A 26293-nucleotide genomic window follows, 5' to 3' on the forward strand; every position below is an offset into this window, starting at 1 on the left:
GAGGGTGTGGTCTGAGGGAGAAATATAGGGTGGTATGACTCAGAAATGTTCCCATGAGATCTGAAACAAAAAGCTGCTGCTGTAACAGGTTAGGGGGAGGGAGAGAGGGAGGGAGGGAGGGAGGGAGGGAGGGAGAGAGAGAGAGAATGAGAATAGCTGTGGTGGTGGTGGCAGAGGCAGTCACTAAATGGAAGGTATATTTACCTTTCTTTTGTGCAGCAAATAATGTTTGAGGGCTCACTATATAAGAAGTGTTGAAGTGTGGGCAAGGGCTGGCATAAGAGAGCTTTGGCTCTGGGCCTTGTCAAGGAAGCTGGGTCAGAACTTATAAGGATAGGTAAGGAAGAGAATCCCCCTGGGTGGGAGGGTAGTGGAGGGAACTATGGAGGTTGGAGGTAAATGAGTACTGATAAATGGTGTATCTTGGCTATATAGGAATGCATGTGAAAGAAGTGGGGAGCAATAAATGTTGTGGAGGGTCAAGTGATGAAGGGGGTAACTTGATTGCTAATGGAAGCCTTTGGCTCTCTTCACCAACTACAGAGCAGCTCTTCAAAATGTGTGGGTTTTAAAGGCAGCTTTATTGAGATCTATTCACACACTCGATAAAGCACGCATTTGAAGCATATCTTTGAGTTCACTGTGGCTGTGGTGTGTGCCTGCAATCTCAACACTTGGAAGACTGAGGCGGGAGAATTGAGAGCTCACTACCTGCCTGGGGCACAAGAGTGGGACCCTACTGAAATAGATATAAGTGAATGAATAGCTAAGTAAGGTCCACAGTTCAGTGGTTTTCAGTATGTTCATATGGATATGTAACCATCATTGTATAACATGTTTGAGAATGTTTTCATGAACTTGCCAAAGAAATTCCATGTGATTAGCTCTCAACCCCCCTACCTGTCCTTCCTGGACCATCTCCAGTGGCCCCAAAGTGCTTTTTATCTATAGATTTGCCTGTTTTTGACATTTCATATAAATAAAAGTTATAACATGTCTTTTTGTGGGGTTTTTCATTGTGTGTGTGTGTGTGTGTGTGTGTGTGTGTGTGTGTGTGTGTGTGTGAGAGAGAGAGAGAGAGAGAGAGAGAGAGAGAGAGAGAGAGAGAGAGAGAGAGAGAGAGATTACATGGTTTTTCTTTTTGCAGTGCTGAGGATCAAATGTCGTCTCATTCATGCTGGGCAAAGAGCCCTTTCATTTTGCCTCACCCCTAGACCTTGGTATGACATTGTTAAGGTTCATTAATGTTGTAGAGTATAAGTTAGACTTCATTCGTTTTAAGCCAATGCAATATTGTCTGGTATGGTTGTGTATATTTTGTGTATCTTTTTATTCAGTGATGAGCATTGTAATGAATCATCCCTTTTGGCTATTATGAATAATGATATTTTAACCTCTATGTATTAGACTTTGGGTGGGCATATGTTCTCCTTTCTCTTGGGTGTAGAAGTAGGATTAGGGCCTGGCAAAGCAGTTCAGAGAGTAAGAGCACTGGCTACTTTTCCAGGGGACCCAGGTTCAAGTACCCGCACCCACTTGGAGACTCACAATCATCTGTAGCTACAGTTCCAGAGGATTTGGTGCCGTCTTCTGGCCTTCCTGGTACACATGCCTGTGGTGCACAGACATACATGGAGACAAAATGCCCATACACATAAAATAATAGAACAAAATTAAGAAAGAAGTAGAATTGTTGGGTCATGTATATGATAACCATGTTTAACCTCTTGGGAAATTGTCAAGCTGTTTTCTAAAATGGCCACACTGATTATATCCCCACTAATAGTATAGGAGGCCTCGATTTTTCCACATTCTGTTGAATACTGATAACTGTCATTTTAAAAACCTATATGATGTGTGTGGGCCTGTGTGCATGTGTGTAGTGTGCATGTGTGTGTGTCTGCTTATTTATGTGAATGAGTGTATGTGCATGTGAATGCAGGTGTGTGCAGGTGCCACTGGGCCTATTTGGCGGTCGGTGGACAAACATGAGTGTCATTCCTTGCTTTCCACTCTGTTTGAGGCAGAACTTCTTGTCCCGTGCAGCATACACTGGGTTAGCTGGCTTACCACCTTTTATACATTGTCCTGTTTCTAGTCCCCATCTTGTTGTATGCGTGCTGGGGTTACAGATGCATACTCCTGCATCCAAGTTAATATAGGCCCCAGGGATCGGAATACAGTTCCTCATACTTGCAAGGGACTTGTGTACTGGGCCAGCTTCTTGGTGCTGGGAGTCTTCTTTACTGTACCTATGCTGTTGTCCGTAGTGCTGTTTCATTGTGGGTTTGATTTGTATTTCTCTGATGTCTAGTGACGTTGAACATCTTTTTGTATACATATGGACCATTTATATAATTTCTTTGGAGTAATGTCTATTCAAATATTTAGCATATACTCTCTATGGATTTGTCTTCTTTCTGCATTTTATTTTACAGTACATAGTCCCACTGTTATCCCCGTTGACCTCAAACTTGCAGTTCTGTGGTGCTAGAATTATAGATACTGTACCACTATGCTGAACTCTTAGCTTACTTTTAAAAATTAGGTTGTCTTTTAAAATTATTATACTTATTTATGTGTATTTGCATATGCATACACACGTGTGGAGATTGGAGGACAACTTGCTCTACTCAGTTCTCTTCTTCAAGCATTTATGTCCCAGGGGTTGGACTCAGACTTTTAGTTTTGTCAGCAGATCTTTATAGACCTGGGTACTTCATCATTGTCACATACATGACCTGCGGCATCATAGCCACTTGCAACCATCCATGACTCTAGTTCCAGGAAATCAAATGTCCTCTTCTGGAATCTCTATGGTCATAGGCACACATGTGGTGCATACACACACACACACACACACACACACACACACACAGAGGGGCGGGGGAGTTTTTTTTTTTTAATTGGAGCTGAAGAGATGGCTGAGTGGTTAAGAATGCATTTTTTTTTTGTAGAAGACCTGAGTTCAATTCCCAGCACCTGTGTCAGGTGGGGCACAACTACCTGTAACTCCAGCTCCAGGGGAGCTGATGTCTCTGGCCATTGGGAACACCTGTATTTACATGCACATACCCCTTCCTACCACATAATTTCAAATAAAATCTTAAAAAGAGAAAAATTCATATGTTTATTCACATTCCTCTATGTATTCAGTGTATTTGGTCATATTCACTTTCCCACTCATACCTACAGCTCCTTCCAGATCTGCAAGTGTCTTTCCCCATTTAGCATCTTTTTTGTTTGAGACAAGGTCTCATTGTTGTTTTCTCTGGCTGGCAAAGAACTCACTATGTAGACCAGGCTAGCATCAAATTCATATATCCCCTTGTGTCTGTCTTCTGAAGGCTGGGATTAAAGGTAAGCGCCACCAAGCCTGGCTTAAAAAATGACCCACTTCGTCCAACTAACGCTGTCCATATGCACCTGGGTGTGGGGGCTATCCAATAGAACACGGTCAACTTAGTGCCAATAGCGCCTCAGCCAGGGGACCTTTTTCCTGATGCTTGTGTTTTGATGTCATATCATATCATAGAGATGCCATCATTGTCAAATCCAACGCACTTCTCGCAGCTGCTTCTTTGATTTTCAGGTAACCCACTGCCAGTGGTAAGACATGGTTTTGCATGTGGATAGAGTGATACGTGATCATTGGCTACATTCTCTCTACCTTTAAATGGCCTTTTCAGTCCCATCGTAATCAATTGTAAGGGTTTACTTTTAGATTCTCAATTCTGTCCGTCATCTGTATGTCTAGCCTTGATGTCCAGACCACACATCTTTGGTTCCTGTTGCTTTGGTTGGAGTTTTGTAGCTGGGCACGGTGAGTTTTACTTGCTCTTATTTTACACACTGTTTTGGCTAGTATTGTCATGTGGACTTGAGCATCAGCCTGTCACTCTCTATAGTCCCTGGGATTGTGATGTGGACTGCAGCAAATCTGTCATCAGAAATTCCTAAGGAGTATAATGTGACCAGACAATGTTTCAATAGTAGAAATATGACAGTACTTCGAACTTGGGTAAAGAGGAACAGATGGTGGACATCTGGAGACTAGTAAGGAAAAATCACATAGCAGGTTAAGTAAGTGATGGGGACCAAAGTAGGAAAAGATTGAGGATGGACTCCAGACCCACTAAAAAGGTGAAGGGGCAAGATGCCAAGCCTCAGGGAGTGGCTACATTTGAGAATAGGAGACATCAGAATAGCTCTGAGGTTTGTAGAGAAGCTGATTGATTGGCTCCCAGATCCTTTTCCCCTTTCCTTCCCCCTTCTTCCCCTTCTCTCCCCTCCTTTCCTTTCCTCTCCTCTCTTCTCCTTTCTTTCTTTTTTCTCCCCCCTCCTTTCTTTTTTAAAGACAGGGTCTCTCTTTTTTGTAAGACTCTAAGTGTATCAGAACTCACTAGGCCGACCTAGAATTCCCAGAGATCCATCTGCTTCTGTGTCGCAAGTGCTGGGATCAAAGGCATACAACATCAGCCCTCGTTTCTTAAAATGATTATGATTTATAGCACACTTGCAAATATACTGGCTAGGCGTCCTGTACACCTGCCACCCGCTCCTCCAAGTGTTAGCATCCTGTGTAATTTATAGTGCAATGTCAACACTTAGCATTAGCATAGTATTTTTAACGAAGCTGTACGCTCTGTTCAGGTCTCACCAGTTTTTCCATGAACCTCCTTTTGCTTCTTCAGGATCCACTCTAGAGTCTCACATCATCCCCAGTGGTCCTGTCATTTCAGTCTCTTCTAAGCCTCAACAATCTCGCATTCTCTTTTGTGATCCTGGGAGTTTTGAAGAGTACTGGTCAGTTTCTGTGGAGAAGTTCTTTGTGTTTTGACTGGGATTAGGTGATTTGAGTCAGCTTCTTACCAACATGACATATTCTCTCTCTGTCACAAGAGGCCTATGATGACATGTCTTGATAATGTGATGCTAGATTGGATTCCTGATTAGGATGGTTTCTGTCATGTTTTCCCAGGGTAAATGACCATTTTAGAAACGCTATCAGTTTTCTTATTAACTACTGTGTCTTTCAGTGCTTCTTGCCTACAGCAATTATGGCTGCAGTGTTGGGTATTGGCAGTCTTAGGTTTCTCTCGTTTCTTCTACTTTTCTTAGTGCGAAACCTAACATATGGAAGGATGAGACCACCTCTCATATTTTTAAAAATTGAAAAGGCAGGGAAGGAAGATAACGAGTTCAGATTTAGGAATGCCACATCGGATGTGTCTGTATACCATCTACATGGAAATCTCCAGGAAGAATTTGGTATCCACATGAAAACAGCAGTTGAAGCTGTGACAGGACAACTACATGCCATAATTCTTTCCCTTTAGAGATGCAGAAATGGAGGTTCCGTAGAAAATACCAGCACAGCATCACCAGGAAGCCACACTGGTGATGGCCTTGATTATACTGCTCTGGCCTTGTTCAGTGGCTTATTACTAGAAGGAAGCATTAATAACCAGATCCTAGTTTTCAATTTATCTGCAACTGTGTGTGGCAATAAAGAGCCATTTAATATCCCAAATTAAATGAATCTAATAACAGGCTGTTGGAGTAGAGGGGTATGAGCAGTGTCTGGAGTTACTGGAGATGGCATGGACTTGCCATGCACATTGGAGAAATTCACAGTACAAGGACAAGGGAAAGGGATATCCAGTGAGGATGATAATCTCCATAGGTCACACTGAAGTTACATTACACCATCCATGTAACTCTGTAATCCAACATTCAATTATGATGCCTACTCTGTGAGATAGTACTATTGTAATCTCCATTTCACAGATGAGGGGCTTCAAGTTATATGGTTAAGTAGTTTTTCCCTTTAGGCAGCTGGACAAGGGAAGCCAAGTCCTACACCAGAATATTATTAATGTGAGCAGTTGAGAACAAATGCATAGAGTGATAAGATGATTCAGGTGTAGTTCACCCTAGGAAAGGATTTTTCCATAGAAATCAGATGTAAAGCTTCTAAACATTTAGGGCGGGTTCACTGCTAGGCATTGTGCCAAGTACATTTACTTGTTTTATTGTATTTGATCCTCTGTGAGTCCTTGTAAGACATAGTTCCTATTTTCAGTCCCATTTTACAGATAAAAAAATTCTCTTCTCTCTTTTCTTAGGCCACAGCATTAGTGAATGTCAGAATCAGCGTACTGACCCAAATCTGCCTTGACCAGAAAACCTGTACACAAGTAGTACAAGGAAGTGCATGCCTGGAATCCCAGCATTCAGGAGGCTGAGGCAGGAGGATTGTGAGTTAGAGACTAACCTGGCCTATTTGTGTGATCCTGTAAAGAAACAAATAAGAAATACCCGGGATTTTATTCTGGGTGGATTGTTTAGGAACCTGGGCATGGCTATTGTTTGAGTATGGAGATTACTAAACATGCCTTTGCACCTCTTCTTGCTTCACACTCCTATGGTTGGCCAGCCAACCTTGATAATTTTTTAGATATCACTCAAAGCAGGTTACAGTCTTGTCCTTCAAGTCTCTAATTTTACACTTATTTGTTCTTAGGCGCGCTTATTCCCATGTATCCAATTGTTGAGGGAAATTTCTTTGTAAGCTTCTTACGCTGACAAAAAAAATACTAAATTCTTAGAAAGGTAAACTGGGAGGGCTGGTGTGAGGACTGGGCCTTTAACCATGGGTATGTTATATGGGAGTTTCCCAGGGGAAATGGTGTGAAGTCTGCATTTGTATAGTATATTAAAAATAGTCACAAGACGGAAAGGTTTCCTGGAAGACCATTCCGGGAGAATGTGTAGGACTACCAAGGGCAGTTTCCTGGTGTTGCAGATTGATCAATTGATTGATTTGGGACAATCTTTTTGTGTTATTTCCTCTTCTGTTGCTGTGATAAAACACCGGGACCAAGGTAATTCATGGAAGAAAGAATTTGGGTTTATGGTTCCATAGGGGCTAAGAGTCTTTCATGTCAAAGGTGGTAGCAGGCAAGGGAAACTGAGGGCTTACATCTTGAATCATAAGCAGGAAGCAGAGATAGAGAGCTGGCAGTAGGTGAGGCTTTTTTTAACTCTCAAAGCCCTGTGACATACTTCCTCCAGCAAGGCCATGCCTTGCAAATCTCAGTGGTGCCAGTTGAGACCAAGGGTTCAGATGTCTGGGACTATGGAGAACTCTTATTGAAACCACCAGCTTCCCCTACAGTCCACACTGACTTCGAGTTCACTACGCATCTAGACTGGCCTGCCTGGAACTCATCGGTCTATCTCCATGTCTCCCCACCCTGAGATTACAGTAGTGAGCTACCACAACTGGCTAGCATTGTAGATTTAAAAATTACAATTAAAACTAAAAATATTAGGAAAAAAATAGGTGAGTCATAACCCCAGTGGTGCAAAAGGTTTTTCAAAGTATTATATCAGAGATAGAAGCCATAAAGGACACAGTATATATAGCTGCTCCCATAGTGATTTAAAAGGAAGCTTGTGTGCATCAAGAAATTAACATAGGGAGAGTTGTTACAGGGGAAAATGTTTACAATAAAAATTTGTGTAGTTTGAATTAAGTGTTTTGTTTTTTTGAGAAAAGATCTATAGCTAAGGCTGTCCTTGAACTTCTGATCCACCAGTATCTACTGGGATTACTGCTACACCTGGCTCTAAATGCTATTAATATAATATAGATATAGATATAATTATTATATCTATAATATATTAATATAATATAGTTTTTGTGACCCTCTCAAAATACAGCTAGTCAATAAACATGTAGAAAGAAGTTTTAAAGTTAGAAAGAAGTTGTTTGAAACACACAAGTTAAAAAAACAGAAAAAGTTAAGTTTCTTATCCCTTTTCAAAATGTTTACCATTTGACCTGGATGCAGCCCAAAACACAGTCTTATATATGCCTGGTGCTTGTGGGGTTATCAATTCAAATAACTTTTTTTAGAGCACAGATTACCATTATGAAATTTAAAGCCTTAAAGAATATGTGGTTTGCTTGGTCTGTATCCTTTGGTTCCATATCTAAGAATTTAAGTGCAGGACAAAAGTATTTTTGTTAAACAACAACAAAAACACCAAAGATCATTTGTATTTAAAATGTGTGTGACAGTTTTTTCTTATTATTAGCCCTCCAATGATGTAGTTTAATAGATTATTAAATAGCATTTACATTATATTGGGCATTATAAGTAATTTAGGGATTGTTAAAATATGTAGGAAAATAAAAATAGATAATATGTAAATGCTATGGTATTTTATATAATGGAGTTGAACATCCACTGATGTGGGGATCTGAGGGGGTCTTGAAAGCAACTCCACATGGCTAGGGAGGACTGACTAGTTCCATTTCCATGGGCCTAGAAAGCCTCCTGTAACTGGAATAAGGAAATGGTAAAGGAACTGGGTAAGTTATTGAATGGGCATATAATCAAGTACAATGAAGCTGTTAAGGATTAGGCTGGAGATGGGGCTGGAGAGATGGCTTTGCAGTTAAGAGTTGACTGCTGCTCTGGCAGAAGACCCAGGTTCAATTTCCAGCGCCCACATGGTGGCTAACAACCGGTCTGTAACTCCAGCTCCTGGGAATCTAATGCTGTTTTTTTCTGGCCTCTTTGAGCACTGCATCTATGTGGTGCATAGATGTACATGCAGACAAAAATAGCCATAGTATAACACCCATTCAGAGCCTGCCCCACATGTGGCCCATACATATACAGCCACCCAATTAGACAAGATGGATGAAGCAAAGAAGTGCAGACCGACAGGAGCCGGATGTAGATCGCTCCTGAGAGACACAGCCAGAATACAGCAAATCAGAGGCGAATGCCAGCAGCAAACCACTGAACTGAGAATAGGACCCCCGTTGAAGGAATCAGAGAAAGAACTGGAAGATCTTGAAGGGGCTCGAGACCCCGTATGTACAACAATGCCAAGCAACCAGAGCTTCCAGGGACTAAGCCACTACCTAAAGACTATACATGGACTGACCCTGGACTCTGACCTCATAGGTAGCAGTGAATATCCTAGTAAGAGCACCAGTGGAAGGGGAAGCCCTGGGTCCTGCTAAGACTGAACCCCCAGTGAACTAGACTGTGGGGGGAGGGCGGCAATGGGGGGAGGGTTGGGAGGGGAACACCCATAAGGAAGGGGAGGGGGGAGGGGGATGTTTGCCCGGAAACCGGGAAAGGGAATAAAACTCGAAATGTATATAAGAAATACTCAAGTTAATAAAAAAAATAGCCATAGTATAATATATATATATAATATATATATACATAGTTGGTCTGTCTGTATTTTAAAACGTACTTTAAAAGATGAACAAAGAAATGAAGCACGGAAGCATGTTCAGGATACAGTTGGCATAATGCATATTTGGATGATTGATAGATGGAGAGTGGAGCACAGATGTTCTTGTCTGCTGTGCTTTTCTTTAGGAATGGGCCAGCCTAGGGAGGATTTCAAATGGCACAGCAGAGTGGCATTTTAGATAAATCCTTCTTGTAATATTGTACATGGCGGTGGTCATAGGATTGTCACAGTCGTCCAGAGAGATGTGATGAGGGCACGAAGGTATGGACAGGAGTGAGTAGAGCTTCAGGAAAGACTTTCCACAACCTGGGAATTTCATCTTCCCTATGTGAGTGTTACCCACTTCCCTATGGAAAGGAACCCACGTGCGTGTGTTTCTCAGGAATCCTGTGTCTTCATTGGAAGTGGAACCAGGAAAACTGGAGCTAGAGGTCTAGGGCCTAAGTGCTTGTGTGCTAGGCTACATGTCAGTCTCTGTGACTCGTACTCTTAATGTCTATTTGATGTCGTCGAACCATGTCCCTTCAGTATGTAACTGGTCCAGTAGCTCCTTTAGGATGGTCTTTGGTAAACTTGGGGTAAAATCGGGAGGATGAATAGGGAGTAAGAAAAAAATGATGGCTGAGAGGATGGGGAGCCGGGGTTTGGGTGGGTACTTAGAACTATAGTGGTTAAGACGTAGAAGATGAACTGAGACAGCAACCAGTAACTGGTAAAAGTTAAATGTACTGTTTCCTGAGCTGGGCTTGTATGGGGGGTGTTTCATAAGGAATTAAGACTGTTTTATTTTTTTATAGCATCTGGGCATTTTTTTTCTTGGAATGACTAGCCACAAAGACTTCAGTTTAATAAAGGTTTGTGAAGGGGCTGGGGATTTAGCTCAGTGGTAGAGCGCTTACCTAGGAAGCTCAAGGCCCTGGGTTCGGTCCCCAGCTCCAAAAAAAAAAGAACCAAAAAAATAAATAAATAAAGGTTTGTGAATCACATGTACCCACCAGACCTGGAGCTGAGATGAGTTTGAGCTAAAATGAGCTTGTGTCGGCATTGCTGGATCTGTGTGGTGGGCTGCCCTGTCAGGTTTGTTTTGAGATATCTCATGGTGATCAAAATAGATCTCATGAATGTATGGTAGCACTGGCATAAAACTATTGGGGTGTTCTATGTGTGCTGTGAATGCAGTGAACGGGCAGGGCTATAGAGGAAGAGCCTAGGTGGCAAGTACATTGAATTGGGGTTTCATCAGAAACGCTTCTTAGTCTCTTCATCTGTGAACTAACATGACCCTGCCTGTGTTGGGATTCGTTAGCTCTCTGTAGCACCATTTTGCTTGCTCCTTGCTTCAGGGGCTGAGCTGTTTGGAACATGGCTAGAGAGTCAATGCTGAGATATGCTGGCATCTGTTCTCATCTCTCATCTTTTGTGTTTGCACTTCTAGGTGTCTTCTGTTTGCAGCTCAAGGAATACTTTAGCTTTCCATCTGGCAGTCTAAAACATATGCTGTCAAAAATTTGGAGGTGTCTGGAACCATCCAATGAAGGAGACAAGGACAGTGAAGGCAAGGCTAGGCTAATCGGTTAAAATGTTATTTTTATAATGGATGATTGAAGAAGGGTGATTGGAGATGTGACCTTAGCCTGACTAAGCAGAGGTTCAATTTCAGCAATCTTTCTAGTGGATGAAGCAGGCTGTGGGTTTCCTAGAAATGGAATGCATTGAATTTTGAGATTTTTGTGGTTTGGATGTTGTTGTTGTTGTTGTTGTTGTTGTTGTTGTTGTTGCTAATGTATTCACTGTATTTGACTCAAAGAGTGCTTGTCAAAAAGAAAAAGTCCCCTATCCTGGTACTAGGTGTAGACAGACAAGGAAAGAAAGGCTGGAACGTCAATTAGAAGGTTTTCTCCCTGTGAAAGTAAACGTTGGCAAGCTCATGTAGAATCAAGACTAGATTAGCTAGCTATCTCCGAGTGATGTCGGATAATAGGAGAATGGAGTGCATTGAAACTGGAAGCTTCATCTTGATAGTATGTTCCTGAACATCTGCTGTACAGAACTAGTCAAATACTTACGTGTCTGTCCCCTCTAAGCTCCTGACACAGAAAAGTAAGACTTCATTCATTCTGAGGCCCTCTATTGCATTTTTACTTTCTGTTTGGCATGGTGCAAAGTGTCTGGATATTTCAGAAGCCTAGGAAGGCTGCTGGCATGACTCTGGGGGGGTATTCCAGATGAACTGGAAACCTTCCAAAGGTGGTTGGGGCCCGGAATCCTCTTTGTACTGTGGCTTCAAAGTATAGGCTTTGGTGGACCTGATGCTGTCTTTGTGCAGTGTCCAAATTGGTCCTTTGCCTAAGGTGAGTAACCTTCCTGCTGTGTCTGATGTGAAGAACACCACCTTCGTTCAGTTCTTCCTTGGACTGCTCCTGAGGGCCAGACAAGGGTGTGGGGAGGAACTAATAATTGCAGAATCAAAATTTCAAGTACACAATCCTTATCCAAAATGAGTAGAGTTAAATGTAGTTCAGAAATCAGCTTTTGGGTGTTTTAGAAAGGCAACATAATTGATGTTTTCCATGTACTCCCAGTGGGGTCTGGGGCAGCACCCCACATAATGAAATACACTTCATTTCTGTGGGAAATACATAGAAACTCCCCATAAGTCAACTAAATAAAGTGATATTTACCTCTATTCAAGTCATGCTTTGGACAAGGGCATAGTTTCTGTTTTAGAGCCCTTTGAATTTGGGGTTAACAATAGAGGATTGTGGACACGAAATTATCATTGAGTTTTCACTTTAATCAAATTGACTCGCAGAGAAAAGGCACAGGATGGGTGCTGGTAGGTGACTCTTCCTGTGGAGGGGTTCTCTGATGGGGTAATGGGGATGATGGATTCCCACTTGTGTTCTTAAGACACTGTCTTTTCTGTGCTCCCTTCTTTTCCTCTTAGCAGTGAATCTAGCCTCCAAGGAGATGTCTTCCCTATATCACACACTATTCTTCTCAGTATAGACTCCAAATGAATGGAGACACAAAATGCCACACACATTTGGCAAAGCCGACAAGCCCATAATGCAAATCATCAGAGCTCTCAACGTGACAGGGACGGTTATCGATGATGAGTTAGTTTTCAAAAACACACAATGAAATCAATGTTTGTAAAGGAACCGTGCAAACAAGGTTTAGGCACTGGATAATCCTCCGTCCCATGGAATGTCTTTGACCAGGCCCTCAGAGTAGTCTCAGTATGCAGATGTGCTGAGGGCAGGTCTCAGTATGCAGATGTGCTGAGGGCAGGTCTCAGTATGCAGATGTGCTGAGGGCAGGTCTAAGTATGCAGATGTGCTGAGGGCAGGTCTCAGTATGCAGATGTGCTGAGGGCAGGTCTCAGTATGCAGATGTGCTGAGGGCAGGTCTCAGGATTGCAGATCATGGTGCTTTGTCTGAGAAGCTAGGAATTGCAGGGTTAGCAAATTTTTTAAAGGCGGTTTCGGCCTTGATGGCAGTTGAAGATCAATGCAGAGGCCAAACAATCACAGGTCTTCAGAGCCTGGGGTCCATGCCTTTGTCGCACCCAAGTTCAGGGAGCTGATTGACCTATTAGAATGACAAGATTCTTTTGGCTTCCTTTTTGCCTGTCATGATAACAGGACTTGAGAAAAATCACCTAGGTAAACATGTATAGAAACAAACAAAATCCAAGCAGGGGTTTAAGAGTCTGGGGTAGCAGTTCGTGAGGGTTGTAGGAAAATTCAGAATGCCCAGTTACATCCAATTTTTAGATAAAAAAAATCAAGCAATGTTTTAATAGAAATATGCTTCATGCAACACTTCCAGCCTACTTACACGAAAATATTATTCATTGTTTCTCTGGAATTCCGATTTAACTTTGTGTCCTGTATTTTTATGTGCTAAATTTGGCAGCTCTGGGTATTGATAAGCCCACCTACCCTCACGCGAGGCAAACCAGATGGAATCCATGTGCACGCTCCATGTACAGAATCTATTTTTACTTGCCCTGGGTTAAAGCTTGAAAGTCTGGCTACTTATGGCATATTGAAGTTGAAGTACTGAAAATTCGACTCTCTATATATATTGAAGTTGAAGTACTGAAAATTCGACTTTCCCTCTCTTACACACACACACACACACACACACACACACACACACACACACACACACAAATACAAATGTACTTTGGTCAACTATCTGCTTTGTATCTATACAGATTTTTTAACCACACAAAACATAAACTTTACCTTTCTGGTTTTTTGCAGTTTTTTGTTTTAGAGTTTTGTTTTTTAAATATTATTAAAGAAGCACCAAGTCACAGTGCTGAGTGTTTTGCTTTCTAACCATTCTTAATTCTTTAATTGCAGATCTTCCTCCTGGCCTGTCCTCCATGCCCGGGAGCTACCGTCATCTTCAAGTAAGAGAAAATTGTGTTTTACTTCCTGACCCTTCCTTTTCAGGCAGTTCCTTCTATTCAATGACAAAGGATGAGGTGGTGTCAAGCCTGTGGCCTGTACTGCTCCGTCTCCTGGCCTTTCATGAGGAATAAGCATCTGTTAGGAGCCACTGAACTGTCCATGTTGTATGTGGGTTATAGCTGTTGGTGAACTCTGGGAAATTCTACTGAACCAATCTTTGTGATTACACAGCCACAGCAGGGTGACCTGGCAGCTTGTTGTCCTGCTTAAGTTACTTTGAGAGGTGCTGGAGGCCACACAGCTTTATTCCATAACCCTCCCCATCTATCTCTTCATGGAGGATGTGCTATTGCAGGACTTTGGTCCTGTGTCTTTGTGGCCATTTTTCCTTCCAGTGCGAAATGAAGTGACAGGGATTCTGGGAATTGAACGCAGGGCCTTATACCTGCTGCACAGTGTTCTACTACTGAGCCACATCCGTAGCCCTATATGTCCCAAGTGTCTTTTTTTTAACTTTACTTTTCCTGGATATTTTATGTATTTACATTTCAAATGTTATCCCCTTTCCTCCTGTCCCACACCCCTTCCTCCATCCCCCTGCTTCTATGAGGATGCTCCCACTCCCACCCACCCACTCCAAACTCAATGCCCTGGCATTCTCCTACACTGGGGAAACGAGCCTTCACAGGACCAAGGACTTTTCCTCCCATTAATGCTGGACAATGCCATCTATGCTACATATGTGGCTGGAGCCATGGGTCCCTCCATGTGTACTCAATGGTTGGTGGTTTAGTCCCTAGGAACTCCTGTGGGGTCTGCTTGGTTGATTTTGTTGTTCTTCCTATGGGTTGCAAACCCTTTAGCTCCCTCAGTCTTTTCTTTAACTCCTCCATTGGGGTACCCTTGTCCAGTCCAATGGTTAGCAGCAAGCATCCTCATCTGTTTCAGTAAGGCTCTGGCAGAGCCTCTCAGGAGACATCTGGTTCCTGTCCGCAAGCACTTCTTGGTATCAGCAATAGTGACTGGGTTTAGTGGCTGCATATGGGCTGGATCCCCAGGTGGGGCAGTCTCTGAATGGCCTTTCCTTCAGTCCCTGCTCCACTCTCTGTCCCCGTATTTCCTCCTGTGAGTATTTTGTTCTCCCTTCTAAGAAGGAATGAAGCATCCACATTCTGGTCTCCCTCCTAAGCCCACAGCCCACAGGTGGGACCCTACTTTCTCTCCATTAACTGTCCAAGGAGAGACTTGCCGAGTTTCTTTAAATTATCTGCAAGCATTAAATCCATTAAAGTATACTCAAGCAAACCATGTTTCTCTGAAAGCAGGATTACTTAAATTAAATTAGTAAGAGTCCCAGAACCCTCATTTTAGCCATGAGTTGTGATCATCTCCCTCATCAGACCTTTTATTAGAGTTGCTAATTCGAAGGTAAATGGGCTGAATTAATTTCCTCTCTTCCCCCGCCCCCAAGCTGGAGCTATTTGTGAATAGTGAAATGGCCAGAGGGAGGGAACAGGAAGTAATATGCCTAGCAGATGCTTGGATAGTTGAGAGTAGAGTAAATGGCTTTCTGATTTACTTAAGTCATTAGCGTGTGAGGTAGGGAAAAGTACCCCCATTTGCTGCTGCAAACAGCTCCACAGCAGAATAGCCACTTAGTCTCTTGCCTTAGGTGAGTACCTTTCTTCTGGGTGACTTTTTATATATTAGTGGACAGCTCCCACAGAAAAGGGCAATTTAACCTCACTTCCCCTCCCTTGCCTTTTCAAAATGAGCTCAATTATTCAGTGTGATATTTTTAAAGCAACATGCATTGATTTTATTTCATTAGGATGAAAGCAACAATTCTCATCAGAAAACAAATACCACTTCCCTCCTACCCTCAAGAGATAATTTTGGTTATTGCCTTTCTTTTCTTCCTCTTCCTCCTCCTCCTCCATCCTCCTCCTCCTCCATCCTCCTCCTCCTCCTCCTCCTCCTCCTCCTCCTCCTCCTTCTTCTCCTTCTTCTTCTTTTTTTGGTAAGCAGAAATCGTATTCTTTACTCATATTTTTACTATTCATTTTCTCAACTTAATTTACTTATTTTATACTCATTCGTAAATATGTAAATATGATTACTAGATTTTTTTCATAGTGGTCCTTTGCCTTTTCTTTTTTTAACTCGGCTCCTAGTTTACACCAGTTCTCCATATATGAAACCAATGCGTATCTTTCTCCATGTGCATGGGCAAGCTCATGGGACTTGTAGACGTTTTTGTTAATTGTTTGCTTTAGTTCTTTAACACAACCTGCCTTGTCATTCAACAATAGCTCATGGAAATCTGTCAAAGTCTACAGGCATATCCTATTTCAGAAGGGCTGCAAAATATTTCATAAGTATACAACTTACCTTGGCATTTCCATATGAATGGGCAATTTAGTTTCTGAGATAATCATGACTGTGTACTAACCTTGTACATTGTTGCTTTCAATTTATGTGTATGTATATGTGAATGTCTTGCATATACAAATATTATTCTTAAATAACTTCTGAATTTCCAATTCTATCTAAAGTTGCATTACCAAAGATGGATAACCAGTTGTACTAGAACAGCATATTACATACTCCCTGCTTTTTCCTGTAAATTGAGTATCCATTACTGTCAGCTAGTCAATGTTTTATGTACTAGTCTCGAGTTATTGATTCTCTGTTCTCTTTCATTGGTTTCTGTGCCACAATTATATTCACTTGATTACATGAGTTTAAAATTCATTTATTATATTCTTGTCACTTTTTCCTACTTATACAATTTAAAGCTTCCTTTTACTCAATATTCCATTCAAGTTCTACTAAGATTCTAATTACAATCACATTACATTGGGTTGAACTTTTTAATTATGTAGATCTTTTTAGCCGAGAAATTGTATTTCTTTGCATGTTCACATCTGATTTTGTGTTAATTAGATCTATTCTTTTCTTCTTATCTATTCTATGCTTCTGTATATATATTTCTCAAAAATTAATAGCTTTTTCCTGTTGAGACTTGAATATCTTCCTCATCTCATTGCTAAGTGCTGTTTGCTGTCAAGAAAAATGTTTATTGATTTTCTTTTTACAAATATTTAGCTTATGTTCAGCTATTACACAGATTCTCTTATTTCTAGTAAATTTCATTTTTCTGCTGTCTTTTCAATACTTAACTTTTTTGTTGCATTTTGTAGGGACTCAGCTCAAGAAGCTATCTTGAGTTGATGGCCTATTCTGACTAAAATTTTTTAAATCAAAATATTTTCTTTGTTCCTTTTATATTTGTGGTTGAACCATGTTTATTTGGTTTTGATATTTCATTTTTTTATTTTCACATTTACTTATGAGTTTGGTCGCTATATATTTTTGGCATCTTGTGTTTGAAATTTTGTTTTTCCTCAAAGGGTTTTCTTTTTCTTCCTGAAGCACATTAGTCAAGTTCAGTGCTATTGAGCTAGTCCCCTAGCTCTCATTGATCTTTCCAATACAATGAATTTTCTTGATAGAATTTCTGGTTTTGAAATACCTTTATATTACTAAAGTAAGCCTACTGATTACTGTACGTTATTATTTTGATTCAGAGCTGAAGATTTTTGGTGTGCATTTTATTTAGAATGTGTCTTAAGTATTCATAAGTGAGATTGAAGACTAATGTGGTATTTTTTTATTAGATTTGAAGATTAAATATAAGATGGGTAACATATAGTATAGAAAAGCCTTCTTCTTTTTCTTTGGTCTGTAATACTTTAGTTACCCTTAGAAATTGGGTCCTTGGAAGGGTTGATGAAACACTTGTACAGCTTGTCTGGGCTTGGTTTCCTTTTTCATTATGGTCGACCCATAATTACATTTTCAATGTCTTTTATGAGAACCAATCTATTCAAATCTTTTTGCTTTAATTGTGGTCATTTGTGTTGGTTAGGGAACTGTCTGCCTCTTCTTTATCTTCATATTTGTGGCCATCCGTTTCAGTGAGTATGTACTACTCATGATCATTTGAAGAATGGAGTCGTGCTTTCTTGTTTGAACTTAATCTTGTATGTTTTCCATTGGCTCGACTGTATTTAAATTTGCTCAGCAAGCACATTATCAAGTTTTCATTGCTATGTAGAATAAAATCTTTAATGTATTCATCCTTCTACCTTCCTTTCAAGGGTTAAGACCATGACTATGTTAGTGCACAGTTCAAACACCTCAGTGTACCCGGATAGGCTCTGCTGTAGGCTCACTGAAGAGCACTGTCTACCTAGTTCTTATTTTTTCCACGGGTGCTTTGCTAGACCAGTCCTGCCTAAGTTTGCTATCTTCCCATCTAAACAGAGTTTGGCATGTTCCTTGCAGAGACATGCCCAGTCACTGCTTGAAAACGGTTATTATGTGTACAGCAAGCTGCATAGCTCCACGCTGGGCTGGGGCTGACAGTTCTTTTGGTGGTGGAGAAGGAGCAGGATTCTCCACAGGCCTTTCATGCTCTGTTTCACAGGGGAGAACGAAAGCTTGCCAGGGTTCCAGCTGGGCCCTGACCATTTCATTTACGTGCACCTCTGCTGATACGTGACTTGCTAAGTGCTGTTGTAGCCTGCTGCTAGAAAGGCTGCCTCGGCGCAAACCTGTGTCTGAGATGGAGAGCTAGAATTGGCAGGGTTCTACTTGGCTCACCGCAGAGTGACCTTGGGCATAGTGGTCTTATGAACTCTGTTCTCACCAACTTCCGGAATTCCAGCCTGGTAGCTTCCTGCTTCTGAAAGCTCCCATCTCCATGTTTCTAGGCGTGCTTCTTTATATGGATGTTACTCCAGTAGACCCAGCACTGTTTGTTTCATTATATTTGTATGTGCAAGGCTGTTCTTCATCCTTTCGAATCTGAGACACTTCCCTTTGCTGATTTAGTATGGCTTTTTCCTGAAGAGCAGTCTCCAGTACTTTTTATGGCCACCCTATAGAGTACCTTTTTTTTTTTTATTAACTTGAGTATTTCTTATATACATTTCGAGTGTTATTCCCTTTCCCGGTTTCCGGGCAAACATCCCCCTCCCCCCTCCCCTTCCTTATGGGTGTTCCCCTCCCAACCCTCCCCCCATTGCCGCCCTCCCCCCATAGTCTAGTTCACTGGGGGTTCAGTCTTAGCAGGACCCAGGGCTTCCCCTTCCACTGGTGCTCTTACTAGGATATTCATTGCTACCTATGGGGTCAGAGTCCAGGGTCAGTCCATGTATAGTCTTTAGGTAGTGGCTTAGTCCCTGGAAGCTCTGGTTGCTTGGCATTGTTGTACTTTTGGGGTCTCGAGCCCCTTCAAGTTCTTCCAGTTCTTTCTCTGATTCCTTCAATAGGGGACCTATTCTCAGTTCAGTGGTTTGCTGCTGGCATTCGCCTCTGTATTTGCTGTATTCTGGCTGTGTCTCTCAGGAGCGATCTACATCCGGCTCCTGTCGGTCTGCACTTCTTTGCTTCATCCATCTTGTCTAATTGGGTGGCTGTATATGTATGGGCCACATGTGGGGCAGGCTCTGAATGGGTGTTCCTTCAGTCTCTGTTTTAATCTTTGCCTCTCCCTTCCCTGCCAAGGGTATTCTTTTTCCTCATTTAAAGAAGGAGTGAAGCATTCACATTTTGATCATCCGTCTTGAGTTTTGTTTGTTCTAGGGATCTAGGGTAATTCAAGCATTTGGGCTAATAGCCTTTTTTCATACAGGTTTGACTAAAAGCAATACATTCTGCCCTGTGTGTGGAGGTTCCATGTCCCCACATTCAACCAACTACAGACCGGAAGGTTTGTTTTGTTTTAAATTGTATCTGTTCTAACAGGAGACTTATTTTTGGTCATTATTCCTTAAACATTGATAGCCCACAGAAGAAATTATATAAATGTATATAGTACTATACACATGTTTACAGTGCTCACATTGTATGAAGTGTTGTTACAACTAACCTAGAGAGGCCGTGAGCATCGTGTTTATTTGTAGGTTGTACGCAAGTACCACACCATTTTATATTAGGGACTCGAGAACACCCTGAGGTTGGTATGTGTAAAGGCTCCTGGAGGATAACTTGTATCTGACTGTATACCCTGGAGACTACTTCACTGCTGTTCTGCTACCAACTTCCAAGTACATATCTGTCTCAGTCACCATTAGGGGACTCATCTTGTCATATTATGTGAACCAGTTGCCCCTTTTTTCCTTTTGTGATTTGGTCCAGCTATGTATCTCCTCTGACTGCCCTCCAAATTACAGAGATCCACCTGCCGCTGCCTCCGAACAGAGCACGGGGATTAAAGGTGCAGACCATCTTTCCAAACCCACAGTCCTAATGAATAAGACTTCCCTTTGAGAAGGAAAAGGAGAGGACAGAGCACCATGTTGCGGTAGCCAGGGAGCCCCTCGGCTTTGCTAAGCCTTCACTGCAGCTTTTTTCTTGACCCTTTCTTTGTTTTGTTTTCCTTCTTTATGACAGCAGATTTCAGATATACGCATGTTACATTTATTCTCTGTTCATTATCCTTTTGTATAATGGACTACCAACTCATGTTACTAGCTTTATAGAAGGATATTTCTCATTTTACTTGACTAAATTATATGTATCTGAAATCTAGAAGTCTTTTATCTTTGCAGTAAATACTTCTTTTGCCTTTTATTTACTCTTTTGTTGTTAATTTAAAAAAGGACCTATTGTAGGCATACAATTTTTTTGCAACCTACTTTTAATAAGGGTTCAACCTCTCCTCTAGCCCATCACCCAGCAGAGGTAGTTGAAGAGAAAAGTTATAGGATCTGGGGGGAGTGGACCTGTTCAGCAATAGTTTTTGGGGGTGAGCTTGATCTTCTTGGGCAGCAGTTCAGTCTCATAGCAAACACCAAATAGGAGTCAGCAGCTGCAGACCAGTCCTCTAGGGAGGCAGACACCAGGCATGAACCTGTAGCAACAGCCCAGTCCTTTCAGCAAGCAGACACCAGGCAACTGTAGTTCAATCTTCAAGAAACTGCCAGGCTCACTAACCAGCCTGAGGTGAGGCCTCAGAAGCAGCAAGCTGCCGCAGGAACCTTAGAAGCAGTTCTTGGGTGAGTTTCTCTCAATGGCAACATGATGACAAGTTGAGCTCATCAATGCTATGTAAGGCGAACTAATACATGCTTGTCATTAGCGAAGAATAGTGAGATGGAGCAAACCAAACCAATGCTCAGTGGTCGTCTCCCACTGTCTGTCGAGTCATGTTTTTACTCCTTCATTAAGTGTCCCATCACCTGTCTGCTGTAGCCAAACATCCTTTCACCTGTGTCTGCTTCAGGAAGACAATCTTTTACATGTCTGCTTTAGTAAGACAGCCTTTCACCTGTGTACCCCAGCAAACCAGAACTAACTTTCCAAAGAACTGGAAGTTTCCTCTTCAACTTATTTAATGTGTGTGTGTGTGTGTGTGTGTGTGTGTGTGTGTGTGTGTGTGTGTGTGTGTGTGTGTGTGTGTGTGCATGTGCATATGTATAGGTCAGCAGGTGTCACATCTCCTGGAGGTGGTGTTACAGGCAGTTGTGTGCTTCCTGACATCTATGCTGGGACCTGACCTACAGTCCACTACAAGAGCTGCAAGCTCTCTTAATCACTGAGCAGTTGTTCCAGTTTAGTTTTGAAGTTTAAGACAGGTCTTGATATGTATCTCAGATTAGTCTGGAAATCACTATGTATCCTAGGCTGGGCTTGAACTAGAGATCATTCTGCTTTGGGCCCCTCAGTGCTGGGATTACAGGTGTTTACCATCATGCCTTGCTTACATGTTTACAGTTTACTTGGGCGTGGGGGGAGACCACACTATGTAGCTCTTGATTCTTGATTCTTTGAACTTCTTAATGAAGTGGTTGCTATACTACAGTTTTGCTTTTCTTTTGGTCACATTGATTACTCCTTCCTTCAGACCATGAATATTTCGTATGTATGTATGTATGTATGTATGTATGTATGTATGTATGTATTATGTAAGTATTTGACACAGGATCTCACCCCATAGCCCAGACTGGCTTGAAATTGACTGTGTATCCCAGTACGGCATGGAATTCTTGATTCTCCTGTTTCATCCTCCCAAATACTTTGCCACAACCAGCTCTCTCCCTGTACTTTTATGCCTGAAAAGAGATTTTCCTCATTGTGAGGTTACCTGTACAATCCAGTGTTATACTTTTTAAAAGTATTAAATGTGGCCACTTAAAATTCATCCTAGGAAGAGGGTGAAGTAGGGCCATAGCCTACATTTTGCTCGACTTTATTCACTGTCTTTATTGTTCATTTGTTACAACAGAGAATCCCGTGTTAGCAGATGCTGGTTTTTTCTCGGTCTTCCTGACTGTATCTTTCCAGTGCTAGGATTAGAGGGATATTCCACTACACTCAGCAAAGGTTTCTCTTAAGGTCCTTTCCCACAAACAACTCTCTAATAAGTATGTTCTCCTCTGTGTTAGGAATTAGCTCAGCGGCTTGTTTTTCTGTTCTTTTCATCTCTTGGGTTTTAAACCAGCTTCATAATCTTTTAAACCCCTTGCTTATTATTAGTTTATTTTGCATAGAAATTTTGCCTTTGTGTATGTCTGTGTACGACATGCATACTCGGTGTCCATGGAAGCCAGAAGAAGGTGTCAGATTCCCTTCAACTGTAGTGACAGACAATTGTGAAGCACCATCTGGGTGCTGGGAATTGATCCCGGTGTCTCTGCAAGAGTAGCCAGTACTTTTCACTGCTGAGCTAGCTCTCTAGGCCCACAAGAAGCTTCTTGATGGAAAGAGTAGCACGGAGTAGCACAGCCTTCATTGGCTGGGCAAGGGGACAGGCTGAGGCCCCAGCTTTAGGGTGTTTAGTTTGTAACAGCAGGTAGGTAGAGCAGACTTCTCTTTGCCTTCTCAGTCTGCTCTGCTGCCTACAGTTGTTTATCTTCACAACTCTCAGTTGCTTTTCTCAGGTTCTCCACCAAATCTGCCAGGATTTTCGCTGCATTTACTTCAGCTCTACAATTGCGCCGATATCGTGCAATGTTGAATCTCTTTGGCTAGGATAAAACATGAGTCATTTCTTAATTTTTCGAAAATTTCTTTTATATTCTGCAGAGTGTGTGTGTGTGTGTGTGTGTGTGTGTGTGTGTGTGTGTATGTGTGTTTCCTACCTATTACTCAACAAGGTCATTTTTTAAAAACTTTTAACAGTTTTTAGTTTATGATCTTTTATTATATTTTCTGTTACTACTCATCCCCAGGAAATATTTCTCGTTTTCTATGTTTGTTTTCCATTGGGCCATTACACTTAATTCTTATTTATATAATAATTCTTCAGATCTTAGTCCTTGGATCATTTTGGAAATAATCAATTTCTAAATGGTAAACATATCTCCTTTTAAAGAGCAAAAATGTTTTTTTCTTTTGGCTCAAGCTCAGTTGTATTTGCTATGGTTTCTGGCATCATCATTTTAAACAATACTAATTCTGGCAAGGCTCCTTATCTTGCTTATGATTTTAATGCAACTATTTCTGGTGTTTCATTTATTCAGAACATTTTTATATTTGACATTAATCGACTCTTAGTGTTGGCTATTATTGGCTTAAGTTAGATGTTATAGTATGATGAAGAAATTATTTTGTTCTTAAGTTCACTTAAACACCAAGGAGTCTATCTATCTATCTATCTATCTATCTATCTATCTATCTATCTATCTATCTATCTATCTATGCATCATCTATTATACTGCTAGGGCTAGAACCCAGGGCTTTAGACAAGCAAAGCAAGTCTGCTCCTGCTGAATTGCACTGCATCCACAGCACATAGGTAGCTGTTGAGTTTAGCCAATGCTTTCTGGGTAGAAGATGTGCTTTTTCCCTGCGACCTCCTCATTTGGTATATTATGGTGATAGAAACTCCTAATGACAACCTTTGCAGGCCTGCTGATGTAATCTCTTCTTTTCATCTGCGTGCTTGTAAGAAACCCAGATCTGGCTTCCTTCCTATGAATTTCATTGATTTGACTCTGTCGCCCCTGCTATGAAACTTAACTCTTTGTCATTCCTCCCTACGTTTTGCAGAGTTCTCTTTTTGCAGCAGCTTGTCGTTTTGCCTTCTCAGTGTGCCTTATTCTGGTGCCGGTTTAAAATACCTGCTTCCTAGAGTCCAGGTTTTCTTGCCTACTATCCATGATGCACACAGTTTTTAAAAATCCTTTCTGGTTCGTACACTAAATTCGGATGTTTATGCTTCTCCAAGTCTTCAGAATGATATGCATTTCCCCATGTGCTGCCAGACATTTTTATAGGAACTGCGCTGGCTTTTTTGTATGTCCATGCATATTCAAAGGAGGATCTGTTATTTGTCAAAGACAGATTGTGTATACTGCCTTTAAATATTTTTATATTCTCTATGGGATTGGTTAGGACCACTTCTCAGCTCCATTCTTTGCTGGCAGGTTGATGCGCACAGCTTTTGGCAGGTTTTCCCAGTCTAGTAACTATTCAGATTATCTACTCCAATCTCTCAGATGCTCTGGGCAAATAAAGAGTGCAAAGAATCATAGTCTCCCACAGGTGCAACTCCCAGAAGTTTGCTTGTGACGCCTTCTCAGTATTCAGTTTGCTTGCACTAATCACATCGTATTCTGTGGGTTTGATCTGGAGGAATTGATTGGAGCCTCTGAACAGATGGAGCCTGCTTCCGGGCATCACTGATTATTACCTGCAAGCAGTAGACATGCTGTGGAAGAGCAGCTCTCTGATTTGCTGATCACTAAGTGAACTTTCGGGGTGCCAGGCTTGAGGCTGATCATAGAAGAAGGATTTAGTAGGATCTTCCTTTCTTCTTCAAGTCCGGCTGCTGCATAACTTGGCCACAGATTTTTTCCCCCTCACTTTAGTACCACCCATACTGCTGATGCAGATTTCTTGTAGATTCTGGTGTCGGTCTGTTTGGCCATCAATTTTTACTGTCTTGGGGAATTAGATCTTTCTTTGTATAGATATTTGAGTGAAATGTTGGGAGAGGCTGTGCTAGTGGTTGTTAGCCATATATTATTTTAAAGGAGAAACATAGGGTATATTTTGGTTTGGGGTGACTTAAAAAATAGAATAAAGGTCTAAATATTACCATTTGAGGCCTTAGAGCCTCATGACATAGAACAATAAAATTTCTGACCTTGAACAACTTTCTTTTGATGGTGAGAAAGGGGCCTAGAAAAGTGCAAAGAAATAAATATGGCTATGTTCCAGTAAGGTATATAAACAGGAGGACCAGATGCAGCGTTGCTGGTAGTAACAGTGGTACACTGTCTTTACTCTTAATGCTGACTTATAGAAGTAAAATGGCTAATATAGGGAATTCAAGGTAGATATTTTATTATACTACCCAAAACAAGTGTAGGACCATCATTTGTAGGACCATCTAACATCATTAATGTTAGAAAAATTAGGTCTAAAAACGGCAACCAACAGATTGGGAAAAGATCTTTACCAATCCTACAACAGATAGAGGCCTTATATCCAAAATATACAAAGAACTCAAGAAGTTAGACCGCAGGGAAACAAATAACCCTATTAAAAAATGGGGTTCGGAGCTAAACAAAGAATTCACAGCTGAGGAATGCCGAATGGCTGAGAAACACCTAAAGAAATGTTCAACATCTTTAGTCATAAGGGAAATGCAAATCAAAACAACCCTGAGATTTCACCTCACACCAGTGAGAATGGCTAAGATCAAAAACTCAGGTGACAGCAGATGCTGGCGAGGATGTGGAGAAAGAGGAACACTCCTCCATTGTTGGTGGGATTGCAGACTGGTAAAACCATTCTGGAAATCAGTCTGGAGGTTCCTCAGAAAATTGGACATTGAACTGCCTGAGGATCCAGCTATACCTCTCTTGGGCATATACCCAAAAGATGCCTCAACATATAAAAGAGACACGTGCTCCACTATGTTCATCGCAGCCTTATTTATAATAGCCAGAAACTGGAAACAACCCAGATGCCCTTCAACAGAGGAATGGATACAGAAAATGTGGTACGTCTACACAATGGAATATTACTCAGCTATCAAAAACAACGAGTTTATGAAATTCGTAGACAAATGGTTGGAACTGGAAAATATCATCCTGAGTGAGCTAACCCAATCACAGAAAGACATACATGGTATGCACTCATTGATAAGTGGCTATTAGCCCAAATGCTTGAATTACCCTAGATCCCTAGAACAAACGAAACTCAAGACGGATGATCAAAATGTGAATGCTTCACTCCTTCTTTAAATGAGGAAAAAGAATACCCTTGGCAGGGAAGGGAGAGGCAAAGATTAAAACAGAGACTGAAGGAACACCCATTCAGAGCCTGCCCCACATGTGGCCCATACATATACAGCCACCCAATTAGACAAGATGGATGAAGCAAAGAAGTGCAGACCGACAGGAGCCGGATGTAGATCGCTCCTGAGAGACACAGCCAGAATACAGCAAATACAGAGGCGAATGCCAGCAGCAAACCACTGAACTGAGAATAGGTCCCCCGTTGAAGGAATCAGAGAAAGAACTGGAAGAGCTTGAAGGGGCTCGAGACCCCAAAAA

The 26293-nt window shown here is 41.5% G+C and overlaps 1 protein-coding gene and 1 long non-coding RNA gene across 24 annotated transcripts in view; both read left to right on the forward strand.

Moving 5' to 3' along the window:
* The window catches only part of Tmem164 (transmembrane protein 164), a 201862-nt gene that overhangs the window by 55724 nt on the left and 119845 nt on the right, over positions 1–26293 (forward strand). For 15 of the 23 annotated variants that reach the window (XR_015646390.1, NM_001434313.1, NM_001434315.1 and 12 more), the window contains 1 exon segment: positions 13665–13714. Coding sequence is in view for 11 of the 18 variants with exons in the window: in NM_001434315.1 (NP_001421244.1) it covers positions 13665–13714 (50 nt within the window). In the remaining 7 variants the exon portion in view is untranslated. 23 annotated transcript variants of the gene reach the window in all.
* Positions 126–2953, forward strand: LOC147998328 (uncharacterized). Its single transcript, XR_015646681.1, has 2 exons — positions 126–1048; positions 1086–2953. It is a non-coding gene; the product is annotated as an uncharacterized LOC147998328 (long non-coding RNA).

The sequence above is a fragment of the Rattus norvegicus genome, chromosome X, assembly GCF_021556685.1.
Source record: "Rattus norvegicus strain SHRSP/BbbUtx chromosome X, alternate assembly SHRSP_T2T, whole genome shotgun sequence".
NCBI lineage: Eukaryota > Metazoa > Chordata > Mammalia > Rodentia > Muridae > Rattus > Rattus norvegicus.